The sequence below is a fragment of the Lonchura striata genome, chromosome 1, assembly GCF_046129695.1.
Source record: "Lonchura striata isolate bLonStr1 chromosome 1, bLonStr1.mat, whole genome shotgun sequence".
NCBI lineage: Eukaryota > Metazoa > Chordata > Aves > Passeriformes > Estrildidae > Lonchura > Lonchura striata.
Window position 1 is genome coordinate 115,457,320 of NC_134603.1, and position 19,523 is coordinate 115,476,842.

Consider the following 19,523-nt stretch of genomic DNA (forward strand, 5'->3'; position numbering starts at 1 on the left):
TTCCCTTTTGAGAAGAGGTACTCTGCTTTTCTTCATATTATAGTACCTGGTAAATAACTCCATCATGCACCTCTTCTTTGCTCATTCAAGATCTCCTCTGGTTTTACTTGTATATGGTATTATGTGTTGTCCCTTCATTTGGCTCTCACAACAGCACCATTATCTTTTTCTGGTAATGGGTTTAAGTCCAGAGATCATCCAAATTGTGCCACGTAAGGCTTTCCTAGGATAAGAAACAAAACATGGTTTTGTATAATCTCTTTAATTTTTCTCTTCCAATGTCATCCAGAAGAAATCTGCCACTCAATGACATTACTCTGGCAAACAAAGAGGTTCCGGGAGGAGAGCTATTCCCATATCATCATACATTTTGGGTTGTTTACCTTCCAGTAAAGAAGGCCAGCACAAATCTTAGAGAACTTTGGGTTCCAGTTCAACTCTCAAATTAACTGGATTGCCTTTATTTCAATAAAAGTATGCTAAGACCCAATCCATAACTTGCAGAGGAGTAAAATTTCCAGTGTTACCCAGTTAGGAGTAAAAGGTCTCTAAAACATTTTGTGATTACATCAGTGCCTTTTAGCTCAAGCAGCAATTGATTTATTCCTAACAGGAGGATTTCTGCATGATATATGTGTTATGTCCAATGTGTCAAGCACTACTTTATGCCCTTCAACCTTGCAGAGCTTTGACCTTACGACAGAGAACTAGAAAGCAAATGTACTTGTGATGAATCAGAAACTTTGAGGAAACATTGGTTCTTTCAGCCCAGTCTTAAGAATTCTTCCTGTGTTGGCCCATGCTGATATGCACACTTAGTAGGAAACTCTAATACTGGATGTCTCTGATTTGCTAGCTAGAAGGCTAGGAGCTAGGAGGCTGGAGTTTATTAGAAAATTATATTATGTCTCCAGGCACTGAAAAAGTAAATTCTTACTAATGACTTGTTTGTTGTAGTTATTATTCTCAGCATTTCTCCAGACACTCAGAAATAGATTATTTCTCTCTTGAGAAGTATAAAGCATTTTTTTTTCACTAAAGAAACAAATTATTTTGCTGATAAAGTCTCTATGAGATGTTGTAAAAGCCACAAAATATGTTCAGTAGTTTTTCTACCTTAACAGTGTACAGTAGAATTTTTATGTATATTCTCATTATTTTTCCTTATTTTTTTTAAGCTCTCACAGTCATTTGAATAAACTGGAAGTATTTTTTCCTCCAAAACTTTTAGGAACTTAGAAACATTATAAGACTGCCACACAGTTAAGTCTATAGTGATGGAGTTGGTTTTCTTTAAGAAATAGGAGGGGGTTTTACCTATTTTTTGCCTAAAATTGTAAGCCTCTGTAAAACTTGCATCTCAATGCCTTCATGCTGTACATCTGAAGATCATACTGAGATATCCCTTTGTTGTTTGTTTGTTGTGAAAAGCAACAGGAAATACCCTGTTGGCAGCTACTATCAGTCTCTGTGTGAGTCTGTGAGGTTCTGACTCAGTCTCCAGTTCAAGTCAAAACCTCAGGTTTTAATGATGATTAAATACAAAGGGAGTTTTGTTGGCTTTTAAATTAAATTTTAACTTTATGTGTTACATTCCAGGAACAAAATACTGCATCTGATCCTGATGAATGGAGGACAAAAATCCTAACCCATATGTTTTCTTTATTTATAAAGATTAATGTAGACTTTATTTTATTTCAATAGTTCATGTTGACTCTTGAATTTCCAAATATATTTGACTGCAGTAGTAATATCTGAAAGCTATTTTAGCATCTTTCTATCTGTCCTTCCTGCCTAATCTAAGTAAGTTGTAAATGCATCTGGCTTCAAAGGAAGAAGGAAAAAAGCATAATGAAAAGAGTCAATGTGCTCCAAAATGTTAAAAAGATGGAAAAACTATTTAAAGAACAAAATATGTCTCAGGAGCTTGAGAATCACTGTGGACTGACATATGGTAATCATATGTCAGCATATGTCTGTGCTACTTCTACAGCATATCTCCATTTGCTAAATTCTATTTGTGTCCAAAGTTGTAGCAAGAAGATCAAGATTCAATGAAGTTAAAAAAATGTACAAGCATGATGACATGTTTCATTTTTAATTTTCTGTAGAAACAATCCTGCATATTTTTATTCTTTCCTTGCTCCTTTTTCTGATTTCAGAGACCATCTTGACACTTCAATTTACCCATCTCACCCTGTGTTAAATTCTCAGTATCAGGAAAATTTGGATCAGCTCCAAGATTAACAAGTATTTCTTTAAGTTGTGAGGGGTGGTGGTGGGGGCAGGGGGGGGAGGGAAGATTCAAAAGATGCAATGCATAGAAACATGTAGAATTAGAACAGGGGAAACAGTTTCCTGCTCTAAATCTAGTAATTTAATAAGCTAATCACTGAGTCATTGTGTGTATTTGTTTCTGGTTTCTAGAACACAGAAATCCCATTCTGAACTAAAGAAACCTCCCTTTGGAAAATTTTGCTGAAGTTAATATAATTTCAGTTTCAATTAAGTAGAAATATTAGAAAAGTTTTGGGAAATTTCAGCTGCAAAGTAGCTATGAGTTATGAGCTAACCACAATTCTTATGTTGTTTCCTAAGAATATTCCTTCCTCCCTCTCAAAGCTGAGGATATCTGTTTCAGTTTTATAACCCATGTTAAGGCTGACAAACTATATATTTGACTCTTCTGACTACTAGAAAAGTAGGTTATTAGAAGCTGCAAATAATGTTCATAATTAACAGTAAAAATACTATTGTATATGGGTCTAAGATTCTTTCCATTGCTACAGTGTAAATGGAAAGAATTTTACTTAAGGATACTGCATGACAGGGAAATAGGTTAGAGCAAGAAAAGATTCTAAAGGTAACATTGTGTTGTTTGGGTTACCCAGATAAAGTAAACATAGCACGTATTTCCTTTCTGTCTGGAAACAAGCAGTGAAGAATTTCAATTTCCAATCAGACAGGCAGGGAGTGGATTCTCCTCTCAAGATAAACCCAAAATAACTTTGCCAAAGGAATGTCTCTACATTGACACTGCTACACTCCAGCTGAGAAATTCCCCCACATTTCTGAGCCTCAAGCATGGATGAACACAGCAGACCAGTGAAGCAATCATTTAATCTTTCAGTTCCATTAAATGGGACATTGGTTAGCTACATGTGTCAAGAGCTAGAAAAAGAAGAGCTACTTTGAACGTGCACAGCCCTTGGGATTAGAAAACCACCACGATTTCTGCCCAAAGATTGCTGCACTAAAATCTCTTGGAGGTTTCTATCATAACCCAGCACTGTGGTAGTGGCTGGGGAGAGGCTGTGCAATGGTAGCTGCAGTTTCTGCTTCACTGCATTACCTTGTAATGACTTTAGCACATATTTTACATTCTGTGAGGGGAATGTTACCCTCCTCCTCCTCCCTGCCGCTTAGAAACAGTGAAGAGATGAGATCTGACACTTGAAAATGCTATAGTGCTGTGACCTCACCGGGACATAAGATGGTCTTAGAGTGGAGGCAGAAAATTCAGCTGCCTGAAGTACTTTTGCTTCATCCAGCTGGTGTCCTACTGTCTGCAAAGCTGCTTCCAGACAGCAGTGCTTTGTTATTCATTTGACTTTACTAGCCCTTGTCAGAGTTAATTGGATTTGTGACGTGGTCAGATGTTTATTTCTTGATTCTGTTGTCCCTTGCCTTACAGAACACATATGCCAGGGGAAACAACAGTACATCTAGCAAATACCAAACTATGAAGAGATACATAGAAATGCTGTCCAACTTTTTAGGAGATAAAATTTAAGGAAATGTGTGCTTAAAATATTTTTTCCTTCTAATTTATGACAGTATTGTCACTTAGCTCTGATTTATTATAATAATTAAAACAGTTATAAAACCTTTTGTTTGAATATATCCACAGCTCTTTAGATAGTCAAATATCATATTCATTAATGTGGTCATGTATAAATGCCCAATTAAACCTTATTGTAGCTGAATGCTGTTTTGGGGAAGAATGCACATAAATCACATAAACACAAGGTTACATTTCTGGTAAAATAGTTTATTAAGTATTTGAAAAACTTGAGCTTTTCATGAAAGCCACTGCCTACAGTCATAATTTTATTATATCTTCCTTTGTGTAATAAATTTTGTTTTGTATGTGAGATTATACATAATAGTAGTTTTACAACTCACTTTCTAAATCTTTGCTACTATTACTGATGTAGTTTTTTTGCTGCAAAGGTTTTTAAATACAATTTTAAAAATGTTTATGAAGTTATTGATACCTCTAAATAATTTAAATCAAAAACCAAAAAATTACTTAACATACAACTGCTACAAAAAGCCTGAATTTTGGCATGGAATCCCAGAGAAGGTTTTATTCTGAAATGCAGTCCCCCTTCTTACAGAAGTTTTGGTTGGATGAGAGGCCCACACATGACCTTAGAGAGCAGATAAACACACACATGCTCGCACCACTCTGGAAGTCACAGTGGATGCAGTCTTTTCTTCAGGCTTGAAACAAGAATGAATCAACCACAGTTTTTTTGTACAAGGAGTGAATAGAAATACCTGAACACTCATTCATATGTCAGCATGAGCTGAGTTTCATAGATGTTATATGATAGTAACAGCAGGAAGAGAGGGGGAGAGAGACAGATTGACAAAGCAGTTAAGCATGGGCTTAACTTTAAGTTTGTATCCAAATCCTCATGAAGTCAACAGCTATGCACTTGGAGCTATGCCAGGATGTAGCTGAAGATGTGCCCATGATAGTCTACTTTATGTAAGCATGGTGTTACTAAGTTTGTAAGCAGAAACTGAGTTAGGCAGTTATTGATCAGTGTTATTAATCAGTAAGTACAGTTATTAATCTCTAAGTGTTGTAAAAAACATGTTGACAAAATTTTTATATTGGCAAGTGCAAGAGAGTAATAAAATCAAAGAGAAACTACATGTCATCGTGTCAGCAAGAGGCAGAGTGTATGATTTATTTCTATTTCATTATAATTTTATTATTAACAGACTCCCAGGGCTTTCAATACACATAAAGCTGCAGTAGCACAGGGGCATATCAATTGAGCTTGGTGTCATTTTGAGCAGCTATTTGGAAGCATCTGAAAAATGCACAATAAGGCTAACTTCCACTCCAACATATTGTACTAGTTGAGGAACAGGAGAGGAATGTTTAATTTTATTTTTTAATTATAGTGCTTCCACCTTTTGTACTGATTTGGACAGGCCATTGGTTCCTTAAATAAGGCAGTATTTAATCCTTCAATCCTTCAATGCACTGTGAAGTAACATTGTAGAAGCCAAATAATGTCCACCTAGACTCTGAAACTGTTACTCTACCCCACTAAGAACTTCAGGAATAGACTTACTGTCTTTAGTGGGGCAAGGTCTGAAGTAAAATCACTAAGCATATTTGCTGAAAAAGTTACTAAGCTGGAGAAATTTTATCAGAATATCATGTTCTATTGTATCACTGTTCCTATTTGCCAAACTAATTACAAGACTTTCTTATGTTCTACTGTATTATGCTAATTAAAACTTCTTCATTACATTTCCTTGAGGGCAATCATAAAAAAGATATAATCTCCAGACAATGGTCTATAAAATATTTGGTGTATCACAGTTCCTTCATTACATTCACATGTGTCTTTCAATATCATTATTTAGCTTCAATAAAGTTGAGATTGATTTATTTATTTTCATGATATCTAGTTGAAATCTACAACCAATAGCTGGAACAGAAAAAATAGTTCTTCTCCAACCCTGCCTATTATTGTGTAATTGATTTATTTTTGGAATAGAGCTCCATTAGGAAAGGTAAGTTTTTTAGCAAGCTATTCAAAATGCAGCAAAATATTAAAGAATAGTAAGGAAAAGGAAGAAAAATTGCTTTGTGCACTTTTATTATTCATTAACCTGAGTTGGCACTTACTTTGATACAGAGAGTTACACACCCCAGAATGCTCCATGCTCTTAAACTGTACTCTTCTCAGCCCTAAAAAGATAGGATAAAAAAATATTAAGGTCAAAAAGCATGTACACACCAGCATAAAGCTTATCAGCTTCTATTTAGTCTTACAGTTCTTTCACAATACATTATTAATACCAAGGTTGTATCAACTACCATTAATATTTAATTGATTAAATAATTGCATGTTAGTCCACAAGACATTGCTGATATCTCACTGAATCTCAAATAAGATTAGATATTAGTAGGGGGGCAAAAAAGAATGTCTGTTAAGATAAAAGGAAAGCACAAAAGCTCAACAAAACCTAATGCTAATGTCAGAAGCCAAATCCCAACTTAAAAAGCAACATTCCTCTAGACATGCTGCTGCATTTTGTGTCATTTCTTCATGAACCTCCTCAGAAGCAGGACTGCTACAAAGTGATGTAAAAGCCATCCATTCCTGCTTTCAGGTAGAAGGCCTTCCTTAGTGGCAGAAATAGGATGTGCCCTTATGAAACAATTTCTTAAAGAACTACTAAAAGCTGGCACAGGATAAAACATTTCCAGGCCTGGAAGTTCCTTAGCTTCCAGCCCTGCCAGGAGGCACAGCCTGTCACCCCAGGTGACAGGGACCCTTTGGGAGGGAATCCATCTGGACACCTGCTCAGGGACCTGCAGCCCTGCAAGTGCTGCCAGCCCTGCCGCAGAGGCAGCTGCAGCTCTTGGAAGGGTGGGCCACCTGCCAAGTGATGGGTAGAGAGCTGGCAGGCAACCAGCAAGTTTCTGGAAAAATTTGACAAGCTTGGGTTCCACAAGATTTCTCTTTTTAAACATAAGAATGCTATCTTCTCTTCACAACAAAATACTAAATAATGTTAGGAAGTGCATTTTGTACAAGTCCATTTTCTCCCTCCAAAAATACACATTGAGTAAAATTTAACTTGACAGTTTGTGGTGAAGTTCAGATAAAACCAAACATTGAGGAACATATGCCTAATTTTAAGAATCAGTATTGAAATAAATAGAACCACACAATCTACCTGGTATGTCTGTGACATCTGTTGTTTGAGTAGTGCAATACAGGGCACTGTAGAAATTCTGCAATTAGTTCTAAGAAGCACTGAAGTATCACAAGCAATGTATCTGCTTACCCATGGCACCTCCTCAGGCAGATGAGGGCCACAGGTAGGCAGACATTGACTGGAACAAGGGGTTAAAATGTAACTCTCCCAACTTTTTGTTGACTTCCCTTAGCTATAAATAGTAAAAGCATAACGTGATTGTGTGATACAGCTCAGTATTAAGTTGCCTCAGCACAATTTTTAATACGCATTTTAGACATAAATTAGCCCATATTAATGTTAATGGAGTTACAGTGCTTATTGTGTCTGAGCTAGAACCTTCAGCTTGGGTTGTGCAGTTTGCTTACATATTTAGAAGAGCAGGAAAATCTACAGCCCTCCTACTGCCAAATAGCATAATAATTAAGTAATCAATCAGCAGCTATTTAGCTCTTCAACTAGCTAAGCTAAAGAATTCTAGCAGCTATACTTTTGGGGATTGAAGGCTGAATCCACACTGATGGATCCAATATTCCTTCTGTATTTGTGTCAGTGCTTTACACTCTGACAGAGTGGCTGGCAATCCCCAACCCAAGTTCATATTATTCAATATCCATATATTGTTTTACAGTCAGAAGTTCACTATAAGGAATGCTGACAGAGTTGTCCCTTGTGAATACCTACATCTGACTGAATTTGGCTTTCAATATTCCCCCTTCAGCTTTAAACAAATGCAGGTTTCATGCACTCAGCTAAGTATTAATTAGCCTGATGCCTATCACTTGTGGGGGGAAATAATTTTATGCCATGTTACATGCCTTCAGCTCCTACAAGTGTGAGAACCAGTTTCAGCTGTTGTATGCACTTCTGCTTTTTTTGTGCAGGAATCTAAACAATCTGTTAATGAAGATAGAAATCACTGTAGCAGAGAACCACTGTCCCATTCTGTCCTTTGACAGCATGAAAATACCAGCATTTATGGTATCCTTTTGCAGCCAGAAATTTGTTGTAGCAGTACAAGACTTGCAGGAGAAAATACCTGAAACACCAGAAAGTGCAAAGTCTTGTCTCAAAGTTTACATTTTATATATTGTACTATTTAACTTCCTTGTTCAAGGAAGGTGGTGAAGTTCAACTCTTCTTCCTTGACAGCCAACAGGAATAGAGGCAGTACACATTTTAATGTGCTGCTGTCTCCTGCACTCTCCAGATCATTGAGAAGAACTGTGCATTCCCTGTAAGGCTTCCACTTACATATATAATGATAAATATAATATATTTGGCTGCCTTCCTAACAATGTCTAGCAGCATCCAGCACACATGCTTATATTGTATTGGAATATAACAATTTTGTAAATGTGGAAAAGAGACCCATTTTCTGAAGTCAATGAGTACAGCTAGAAAAAGCCATATCAAACAGGAAGGACTGCACTGCAGACCACTTGTATAAATCAAAGCCTTTTCTTCAGAGAAGGACACCTTTATTTCACAAATTGATATCAAGCTGAATTTCTTTGTCCAGTTTGTATATTCTTGGTCACTGGCATTTTTCACGAGACAAAGCAAATGCGATCCTCTTTGGGCTGTGAGGGAAAACAGCTGCTAGTCAGAACCAGGGTATTGAGAGCATTTGGTCAACACAACTTCACAGAAGGTTTTAAGTACCTCCAGACTGTATCACATCTGTCAAAGCAGCAACAAATATAACACAAAATGTAGAGCAGGTCCAATTTTTAGTGTGTCAGTAGAATCAGCCTGCAGTTATTTTTAACTGCCTTGGAAAGCTTAGCAGGCAGATACAGTTAATCCTTTAAAGGATTTGCAGGTATTCATAGCTTAGTAAGTAAGTATAGTGGATTAAGCCAATAGGAAATTGTAGACAGTGAAAGACAACCTAAACATTTAAAAAATTAAAATAACAGATTCTTTTATATAGTTCTTTCCTGACAATCACCCTAAATTGTCACTATGTGCAAGAAAGAATCCCATAGAGTAAATGTGAAAAAAGTGTTCATCATTAATGTCAACGTGTGATATTTATGAGAAAGCAGTGAATTTCTCATATTTTATTTCCATTATCCTATAAGTGCTTTGAAAAGCAGAACTGCATTGTGAAAACAAGTTATAAATACATCTACTTATGTAATAAATAAATAATAAAATTAAAAGGGTACAATTCATTTTTGTAAGAAGAAAAAAGGCTAAGTTATTTTTAAAGGTCATATTTTATATTGCTTGTAGTCTTTTTCAGGATTCACTGACTTAGTCTCAGCTGACAGATGTGGGCCTTCAATATATTCAAAAACACCATGAAAAAGAACACACATAATAAGACAAAGGGAAAAAAATCAGATGACACAAATCTATTAGGCTGAGGAAATCTAGGACTGGCTATGAAAAGCTTTGGAGGTGGTTCAATACTGAATGGGTGATAAAATGCCAGAGGTTATTCAGTGTCATTAAGTGCAATGCACATCAAGAAGGGAAGAGAAAATACACATATATGTATATATATGGGGTGTTAGTATCACAAGGAAAGAAATCTGAAAATATCTGGTGCTTAAAGGAACAAACATACCTGGGATTTATTTAAAAATATGAAAAATCTGCCCTCTAAACACTCAGGCCACAAACAAATTGTGAATACTATATGGAGCTTTAGTCATTCCATTATCAAAAACATCATGACAGAATTAGAAAAACATCTAGAGGAGAATATGAAAGTGATGTAGCAAGTAATGAACTTTATTCAAAAGGTTTCCTGGTAACAGTTATTCACAACATAAATATTGGAAGGCATGCCTTTTTTTTTTTTAATAATAAACTAACTTTCATTAGATATTGTGAGGCACAACCTGTATGTAGACCAGAAAAATCATGACTTCATTGATTCAGCAGTTCTTTTCAGTAGGTCAGCAGTAATTGTTAAACAAAAGAGTCTCCCAGTCACTGAAGGCCTGAAGAGCATGATGGAAAAAATCACTGTAAGCACGACCGCCTCTGGACATTTTTTCCATAAGTATCTAGGTTAGGTAGACTTTTCATCTGGCTGAATTCAGCAGTTCTCAGGTCCTCATGACTAGAATGACTGAAATCATGATGTATATTGTTTGGCACATTGTTACAAGAAATTCGGCCAAGAGCTCCCATCTTCTATCACTGCTACTTAAAAAGACTCATGATAAAACAAACTTCTTCATTAACTGTCCAACTGAAGCAGACTAATTCCCTACCCATTTTTAAGGCTATATATTCTGGCTACCAGACCAACCAGTGCTTTCACACCTCAACTGTGTTAACTGAAATGTAGTTGAAATAATATATGTAGGTAAGAGATACATGAAAGAGAAGAGCAGCATATTACTCCACAAGGTTATAATTAGGACCCTCCTCTTCCCAGATGAGTCAATAGTGGGGATATATTGTTGACTCTTGATGCTTGGAACAGAATTGTGAGACATATGAACATAGGACCAGAAGGGAACTCCTAAATCACTGCAAGTACTCAACTCTTACACTTGCAGTTGTATCACTGAATTTATTTCAGAAACTGACCAAATTCCCTTAGTAACTAACTCTATCAGATGGCAGTCTCAAAGTGTCTCTCCTCTGACAGAAAATTCTGTCAGAGGAGAGACACTTTTTAGTGTCAGTGTATTCCTAGTCAGTTGATGACTTATGCTCTCCTACTAACACAGTTCCTTGGCTTCAAGAGAGATTTACCTCTGTGATGGTGCATTCAGAGGAGGAAATAATATCATCTGTTAATACTCGTTTAGCTTGGCTCATTGAGGCAAGCCCTTTCACAGCACATCTCTCCTACTGTGGCATGCAATGTGAAGAGGTCCCAGCTGGCTGTGACACCAGACCTGTCAGAGCAGAGACACTGCAGACATTCTACACCCGCATTGCCCTGGTCCCAAGAGCTGTGCAGATAGGCCTGAAAGGAATGTGCTAACCGATGTACCCTGTCACTGAGACAGCCGGTTTTCCACAGCATGTATTCAGAGCCAAACTAAGGTGGCTGCACTAATTCACTTCTGGAAATAGATTAGTGGTGGTTAGATCAATTATTTATGTACTATACTTCGCCGTGTATTGTAATTACACCCCTAGTTTCCCACTGTACACTTCCAATCCCATGGATCACCAAGCTCTTTCTCCTCACTGGCTCTCTACTGATTTGCTTTTCTGGAATGCAATATTTGTATGAAACAGACTCGTTTTTCCATACATCTCTAAGTCTGTCATAACCTTTGACACGCAAACTGAAAAGATTTTCAGCATTTCCACTGAGGGCTTTGCTGAAATGCTGAGCCCTGCAAGTCACTACAATGACTCTGAAGCTTAGTGACAATTCTGAGAATGACATGACTTCTTATAGTTTTGGAAGAAATATCTTAAAATAGTAGTGACATTACTATATTAATTATCTTAATAAATGTAACTGACATCACCATCACCAAGTTCCTAAGAGATACCTGAGAAGGGAAGAAATGCAGTTAAAACAGTAGGAAATAAAGATCAACAGAACACTTGACAATGGTTCTGCACTTTTTAAGAGCAGTCTACCCTAATTTCTCACATATTCCAATCTTCCCCCTTTACAACCCAATTTGCTTAAGTAACCTGGACATCTTTCACTCCTCATGGTTTCTCTGGCTCCGTTCCATCCTGCAAATTTGTTGCTGCAAGTCATTCCTACTAATAGACACTGCACAGAGAACACAGTTTCAGGAAGTCCACCACTTATCTCACTGAGTGCTTCACTGTCATATCAGCATTTCTTCTGAATTCGGGAAGGGCAGGGGTCTAGGAGTGGGAATGAGAGATATTGCTTAGGCAGTGGATTCTATCCTGACACAAGCATGAAGGAAAATGAAGGAAAGACCAGCACAAAGATCAACATAAACCTCAAAAAAAAAAAAAAAAAAAAAAATTTGAGGACACAAAAGAGCTCCAAAACACGTGGATACCATAAGAAGAAGATACCATTTATCACAGAGCAAATGAAACATAGTATCATGGAATCACTTGGGTGGGAAAAGACCTCCAAGATCATTGAGTCCAACCATCTACCTAACACTGACACTAAATCATGTCTCCAAGTGCCACAATATCAGAAGGTCCAGGACCTTAATGGTCCAGAGCGACTTGGTGGGTGGGAGAATGAAGGGCATTCAAGTTTTACAGATGAGTAAGGAAGGGCTGTGAAAGACAAGTAGCTTAAGAGAAAGGATACACAGAAAAACATTTAAAATGAAGATTTTTTTTTTTCAGTGTGTGGCCTTCTGCAGAAATTTAGATTTATTTATTGAATATCATCACATAATAGCTGTGTATACACATTTATTCTTATGAAAGCAAGCAAAACACTACTGAAGTTGAATATACAGCCTACATGTATTTATCCCAATATGAAACCATACAATGTTCACATTACAGTAATTTATACTCTAACATATATTTTGAAAATCTTTAACACATATCTCAAATCAGACTATATAATTAGAAAGATCTGTGTTTGCTTAGCAGAGGAAGCAGGACAGTTTCCTCATTCCCCTTCTGCCATCCTAGTGTCCTATTGCTACTGTACCTGGCTGCTGTATTCCTCACACATTGAATGAATGAATAAATATGAGGAAACAGCCTGCAGGAAACAGCCTGCATTTGACTATCCTTTCATGCCCATTTTAATTTGTTGCAATACATCTGGCTTAACAAGGATTTCACTTGATTTAGTTCAAGTCAAGGGAAGAATCAGCCCGATGATGTGCCCATATACCTATCCAACACAGCCTTAACATTCCTGATAAACCTTCTGAACACCTGTCCAAAGGCAAAACAGAGCAATTGGAGATTTCAGATGCAATCAATGTAATATGATGTGAGCCAGACAAATGCTTCAACTGATCTTGATCTCCTTCCAAAACATGGAACACTGCACTAATAAATATCAATATTAATTTCAAAACCTTCAGCGAACTTAGCTGAAATACATTCAGAAATACATTGTAGTCATACAGTCAAGTGTTAGCAAATTTTCATCTTAAACATAGATACTGCATTGACAGTTTGCAAAGAATTTAGAGAAAAAAAATTAAACCAAACACAGGAAGCCCAAGTGACAAACAGAATGCTGGACAACTATAGTGTTTCGGGGGAAAAGACCCACCCTGATTTTCTTAGAAAATATGTAATGCTGAATAAATCAAGATTTTATTTTCCTTACTTTTCTCTGGTATTTTACTCACTCAGGTATACTTGCTGTGAATCAGTTTCATAGAATAGTACTTCCCCAAATTAAAATTTGATCCTTTTTCTTTATCCTGTCAAGATTCTTACCAAAATAATGAGAAATTGTTTTTATGGTCCACAAGATGAAATATTTATTCCTTTATTATGAGTCAATACACTTATAAAAAAATCAGTTAATTCTCAACTCCATCCACAGATGTGCTCCCATCCTACAGGGATTAAGAATCAAACAGAGGCCTTTCCTCGAGTGTGGCATCACTGGGTGAAGGGCAGGGATAAGAACCCAGGAGGGTGCCATGAACAGGACAAGAACAGAGCATCTGTTCCTGTGTGGCTTTTTCTCTCCTCCCACACATTCAAGGGAGAGATGCATATGAAGTGTGTACAGTGCTTATTTTTAACCAGTCAGGCAAAGGAGCATCATGGCTCTGTCCCATTGCTCTGTTTATCTCAAGGACAGCTACAAAAGCCTTGTGCTGAGATCTGAGGCTCTCCCCTCATCCTATGGCATCCCCCCTCCCTATTCTTCAAATGTTGCCTTACGTGTTAAAATGTGTCTCAACCACACATATTCTTGGCACTCTGCAGGCAGTTCTGCTCATTGTTTTTGTGCATCACATCTCTTAATACAACATAAGGATAGCTCTCACCAGAATTTAAACAAAAGCCAAAAAAAATCCAAAAACAATCGGGCCTCCTTCCATGCTAAAGAACCTTCATAATTCTGTTTACTGAATGTATTATTTCTTTTAGGTTTGCCTTCAAGTGAGAACTCTCAACTCTCATTGCCACTATTTCACTTCTTATCATATTAATAACTTTTTTTGGTTTTCTGTTAGACATCCTAAGACATTTTAAGGCTATTCTAAGGCAGTTTCTCATATGGTCAATTTTTTGTTTATTTTCTGTTTGGGCTATGTTTTTCTACCAATTCACAGAGAGCACAGTACAGGTTAGTCACACATTCATAACTTGATTATACTAACCAAAGTCATCCATTTATACAGTTCTGAGGAGGAGGATGATTTTACCAGGCAATTTTATTGAACATACATCATCCATCACCAAAGATTTTCATATCAAAAGTAATATGGAAAAGAATATCTTCCTCCAACATATGAAACAATGTACCACTTAGCTAAAATTGTGATTTCTAATCCAGTAGTTTAAGAAAGTACATATATATACATATATATATATATTTGAACTCTCTAGGGCTTTAAAGACTAGATTGTGGAAAAAAAAAAACAAACTGAGGACATTACATGTATCATTCTCATTTTGCAGTAAATGGAAAATATCTTATTCCTACTGAAGACAGAGCAAACACTAAAATCTTCATGGTTACCTTGAGACAACATGCATAAAGTAGCTGCCACACCACAAACACATCCTTATTTTATGTTAGCCTATCCAAGTAGCCATGCCATCTAGCAACCAAAAAGCCATTATAAAGAAAACAGTTACTTGAGAAACAATCATTCAGCTCCCTGAGGTAAAGAACTCCCTAAAAAGGCAGAATTGTAAACAAAACACAGAGAAGTGCCTGCTGCTGACTGCCTCTACATTAATCTGAAAAATTATTTATCCATATATATTTTTTCTGAATAAACAATATTGTATCAAATAACCAAACCAAACCTGAGACATTTCATTCTTGGAAGAAATTATCCTCCTCAAACCAATGGAACAATTGTACTTACACCATGTGCCCATGAAAGAGCTGAATGTGCCTTGAGAGGGAATGTACCTGGTCTCCCAATGGAAAACAAGGACACTCAGATCAGACCCTCCATGGTTATGCATCTTCTATATATTCACAGTAAGCACATATTTTTAATCATCAATGAGACATGTAAAGCACATTTTAAATCCCACTGATTCCAAGTAATTTTAAGGGTGTACTTAAACATATGTTTAAGATGTTCTGGTAACAAATTTAGATTCAAAAATCAAACACTGAAATAAAACAGTTTTTCTCTCCTTTTCAGCAGGCCATAATATACTGCTTCACAGTTAGCTAGTCCTGACCATTCTTAAAAATTTACAGCGCAGCATGTAGAAAATAAATTTAAACTAAGTGGTACATAGCTGCACGGTCTGCAGAGCTTATGTTACCAACCAGCACAACCCATAACTGGATGAATAACAAGATTTATTGGTCAAGTGAAAAACAGAAATGTGATACACAAAACTAGTCAGAGTCTAGTATTTCTTAGGATTAATCCCAGTAAGGCTCCTGAGACATGTTTGTTATTCTTAAGGATTATCTATACAGTTCATATTAACAAATTTTTTTAGCACACAGATTGAAATATTAATTCTGTGCTAAAGTAATCCATTTGCAAATTTGCTATTGCAACTATTCAGGTAAGTCATACATTTTTTTCATTTCTTGACAGAATAACTTGAATGTTGTAATTCACTTAGTAATTCACTTTCAAGATTAAGTTTCAGATGACTGGCTATTAATACTAGAAAAGCCACTTTCAAAAATCATTACCAACTTCATAAATGCTTTCTGAATATTAACTGCATACAAATTCTGATAAATAATCAGAATAATGATAAATCACCCAGTCTTTCTCTTTGAAAGACTTAGTTTTATACTTCTGAATACATTGCAACCAAAGGCAACAAGACATCTTTTTGGAAATTTTATGTATTCTGCTTCTTCATTGCTGCCTTTCCAAAGGGAAGCTTTTTGCACAGCAAACTACAAGCATGTATTGAGCACAGTGACCTCTATAATTTTGATTTCAACAACAAGGTCAACATTGCTAAGAAGCTAGTTTTGCCTTAAAGGCAAAAGTCTCTCTAAGAAACCAAACTGGATCTTTTAAATGTAATTGAACTATAAAAATTCATTTCCACAGGCTTACGAAAAAAATACCTTCTAAATTTGCAAACAATTTTATAGTATTTGGCCACTGACAATAGACACATACAGGGAAGCTGGACCATTACTTTTTGAATTTCATACACTGCTAACTCAGACAAAAGTTTTTAAGTGAAGAGAGACAGACAACAAGGAGCCTCCTGTTAAGAACAAGCACAGGAGAGTCAAAACACATGAGAAAGTGAAAAGGCACAGTGTGAGAGAAAGCAAGACTGCACTCCCAGGATGCACAGGTGGTGTCCCCCTGTTGGTGCCTCCTTGGTCAGCACAGCTGGCACAGCTGGCTCCCTCCCAGAGTCTGCTCTTCAGCATCACCCCAGGGCGACTCACAGAGGGATGGACAGTATGCCTGTATTAGGAAATTACATTATTTCACCAGTGAGAAGCTGCTGCAGTTAGTTTACTCTTGTGCATGTGCGCAGTTAAGCTGTTGGCAGTGCTGTTTCCAGTTAGAACGGTTGTAACAATCACCAGCTGAAAACATGTGATTTCTCAGCATAGTTGAGGGACCTGTTTCTTCGTTACCTTTGTATTGTATAGGCACACCTACCTCTGTAAGTATCCCAGCCACTGAGTATAACATAGTATCAAATCAAAAACTTTAACTTCAAAACTTACAATTTGATAGCAGGTAAGGCCTTGTATTTAATGCCCTTGGATAAATAGCTACAGGTTGGGTGAGGTAGAAGAAAATGAGGCTTTAATGTTTGCTAGGCATCCGTCCCTCATTTTTGAAAATGCTACTCGGAGCGGTTTTTACTATACATTTGCAAGATAATTCTGGCAGCTATTTCACAGGGTAGGAAAGGAAAAAAGTATTACTGATTTCCCCCCTGCATTTCTATGGTTGCTTCATTGTAGCTTTCCTAAATTTCCTCTTTCTGTCATGCTGTACAGCTAACTCTATGAATAATTTAATTGGGATATTCTATCAGCACACTGCAGTTGATGAAGGCTTGATTCTCTCAACATTTTTGCTTCCATCCTGATTTTTTTGTAACCTAACCTGAGAGAGCATGATGACCAAGCATTTCCATTTTCACTTTCTCCTCTGCAACTCTTAAGACAAAAATAAAATGGAGAGGGGGCTGGATGGGAGGGGTGGGATGCCTTCTGCTAAAGGTAGAAAACACATCACACAACCACCATCAAAACTTCATGTGTGACAATCTGGTAAGTGAATCCCCAGGGAATTTTAACTATACACATTCCTTCACAGGTACACAGCAAAATCCTCCATGACAAGAGAATGAGGCAGTGAAAGCCACCTTAAAAAGATGCCAGAATGAATGGATGTCAGGGGAAGGAGGAGGGAGAAAGAATAATCTGTGAATAATCCTGGATAGCTTTATAATTACCAGGCTGTTTTTTTTTTCCCCACAGATAGCAATATTAGCCTCTATAATAGTAAAAAATCTGGAAAGTTGCACCATCTTTTCTTAACCGCAATATGTTCCTAACTCAGCACAAAGTAGCAAGCTTTTATTATCACCATTCTTCCTTGTAGCTTTTTATTTTCTACTTTAACATATTTAAATATTACTTCTGTCATCTACATTCTAACTTCTAAAAAAGTCCTAGCATTATGTTATTTACATATCTCAATTGAATATCGTTCACATATGAACAATGTTATAAAAAACATAATTTAAAATAACAAGCAACATGAAGTAGTTGAAAACTCTCCTTACTTTCAGTGCCTCTGCAAGTGAGGTGTTTAAAGCTAATTCATCAAATTTCAGTGATCTTCCCCTTTTTAATAAAGTTTCACAAAAATTTAAAAACCACACACCAGGATAAACAGCAATCCATTTCTCATATTATATTAAAAACAATGTCATACCTTTTGATTGAAGTAGCTGGCTGAAGTTTGGACTCTATGAAGTTGTTTCTGTTAGGAAATGTATTCAAGAATCTGTTGGGGTTCTTTGTGTATTTTCCCCTTTCTCTTAGAACATGAACTCAACCTGCAGCTGAGCTGTGACAGTAAACAGATGAGCATTCCCATCCCACTCTTTCCAAATTCAAACTTTACCCTTCTTTTCCCCTTACTCTCTGGTCAATTCGGTTCCCCACCCTTTGTATTGGCTCTGCTGCTTGTCAAACACTTCTCACAAGCTGATTCAGCTCATTAAATTAGCAGAGTTATTCAGCCCTTTCAATCATCAATTTTTCTGTATTTCTGTGATTTAAGTCAGTTGGCCCAAGAGTGATGAAAACCAGAGATAACAGGTGAAGGCAGGCAATAAGGAGGCCTTGCAGGGTAGTCATGCAGAAAGGTTTTTTTCTTGGCAGCTTTTCAGCAGCATTCATCTATTCAGTGATCCCTGTTTAGCAGATAATGCACCAACATCAAAACTTTGTGAGTCTTCTGCACCTACATTCTGTCCATGGCAAAATACTTCTGATCAATAACTGTGCACCTACTGTGACAGATACCTCCAATTCAGCATATGGCTACCATCATTTCACTTATTTTATACCTGAAGTACCTGAAAGAAATACACTTTCATGAATGGTGACCTACATGTTACAACAGCTGGTCCCTATTAAAACAACAAATGTGAAAGAAATGTCTGTATTTTGGGTTGCAAAGCAACAGAGAGCCATTGAGAGAAACGTGTCTAAGAAAAACAATTTTTTTTTTCCTGTTTCAAAATACTACTTAAAATCAGTGTTTTCTAGGGGAAAAAAAATCAATAGAGCAGCAAGAAAAAAAGTACAAACTGATGGCACACATAAGTCGCTAATATAGCCAATACCTTTCCCCACAGCCAGAGTCCCTGGGAACGTGAATCCTTTGTATAAAAGGGGGGACACAAAGAAACAACCCCTGCGTTAGGTTTTCCCTGAATTCCCCTTAAGGGACAAAACTCACCCACTGAATTTTTACAGAATTTAGCACCATTCTTGTGTTACCCTAGGAAACGTATAAGGAGAGGGTTGGCACGCTTGCTTCTCCTGGAACTTCTAGCCAAAGTCGATCTGTTCAAATGATGCTGATGTGACCCATCTTTTCCGAATTCTCAAGCGCTACTCGCGAAGGAACACCAAGTAACGAGGCCTCTCGAGAGGGTGACCACGCCGTCCTCCCCGAAAGGCACATCTTGCCCCTGAGCCGCACTTACTTCTCTTGGGCGAGAGGTGCTTCCTGCAGGGCCGGGCTGCCCGGGGAGCCATGGCAACACCGGGCACGGCGGAGCAGCGCTGACAGCGGCCGGGCCGGGAGCCGAGCCGGGCCATGCCGGGAGCCGAGCCGAGCCGGGCCGGGCCGGGCCGGGCCGGGAGCCGCTGGCCGCTGCGGGACGCGGCCGAGGGGAGCGGCGCTGCCCCGCCCCGGCCCCGCCCC

The 19,523-nt window shown here is 37.5% G+C and overlaps 2 protein-coding genes across 2 annotated transcripts in view; one reads left to right on the top strand and one right to left on the bottom strand.

The window, feature by feature from the left end:
• The window catches only part of CNOT10 (CCR4-NOT transcription complex subunit 10), a 58,532-nt gene extending 39,074 nt beyond the window's left edge, over window positions 1-19,458 (bottom strand). The window contains exons 1-2 of the mRNA XM_021525876.2: window positions 19,303-19,458; window positions 5,939-6,001 (exon numbers count right to left, since the gene is read on the bottom strand). Coding sequence (XP_021381551.1) covers window positions 5,939-6,001; window positions 19,303-19,417 — 178 coding nt within the window. The 5' untranslated portion in view covers window positions 19,418-19,458. The remainder of the gene's footprint in view (window positions 1-5,938; window positions 6,002-19,302) is intronic.
• The window catches only part of OSBPL10 (oxysterol binding protein like 10), a 492,302-nt gene that overhangs the window by 179,568 nt on the left and 293,211 nt on the right, over window positions 1-19,523 (top strand). The gene's annotated exons all lie outside the window — the stretch shown is intronic.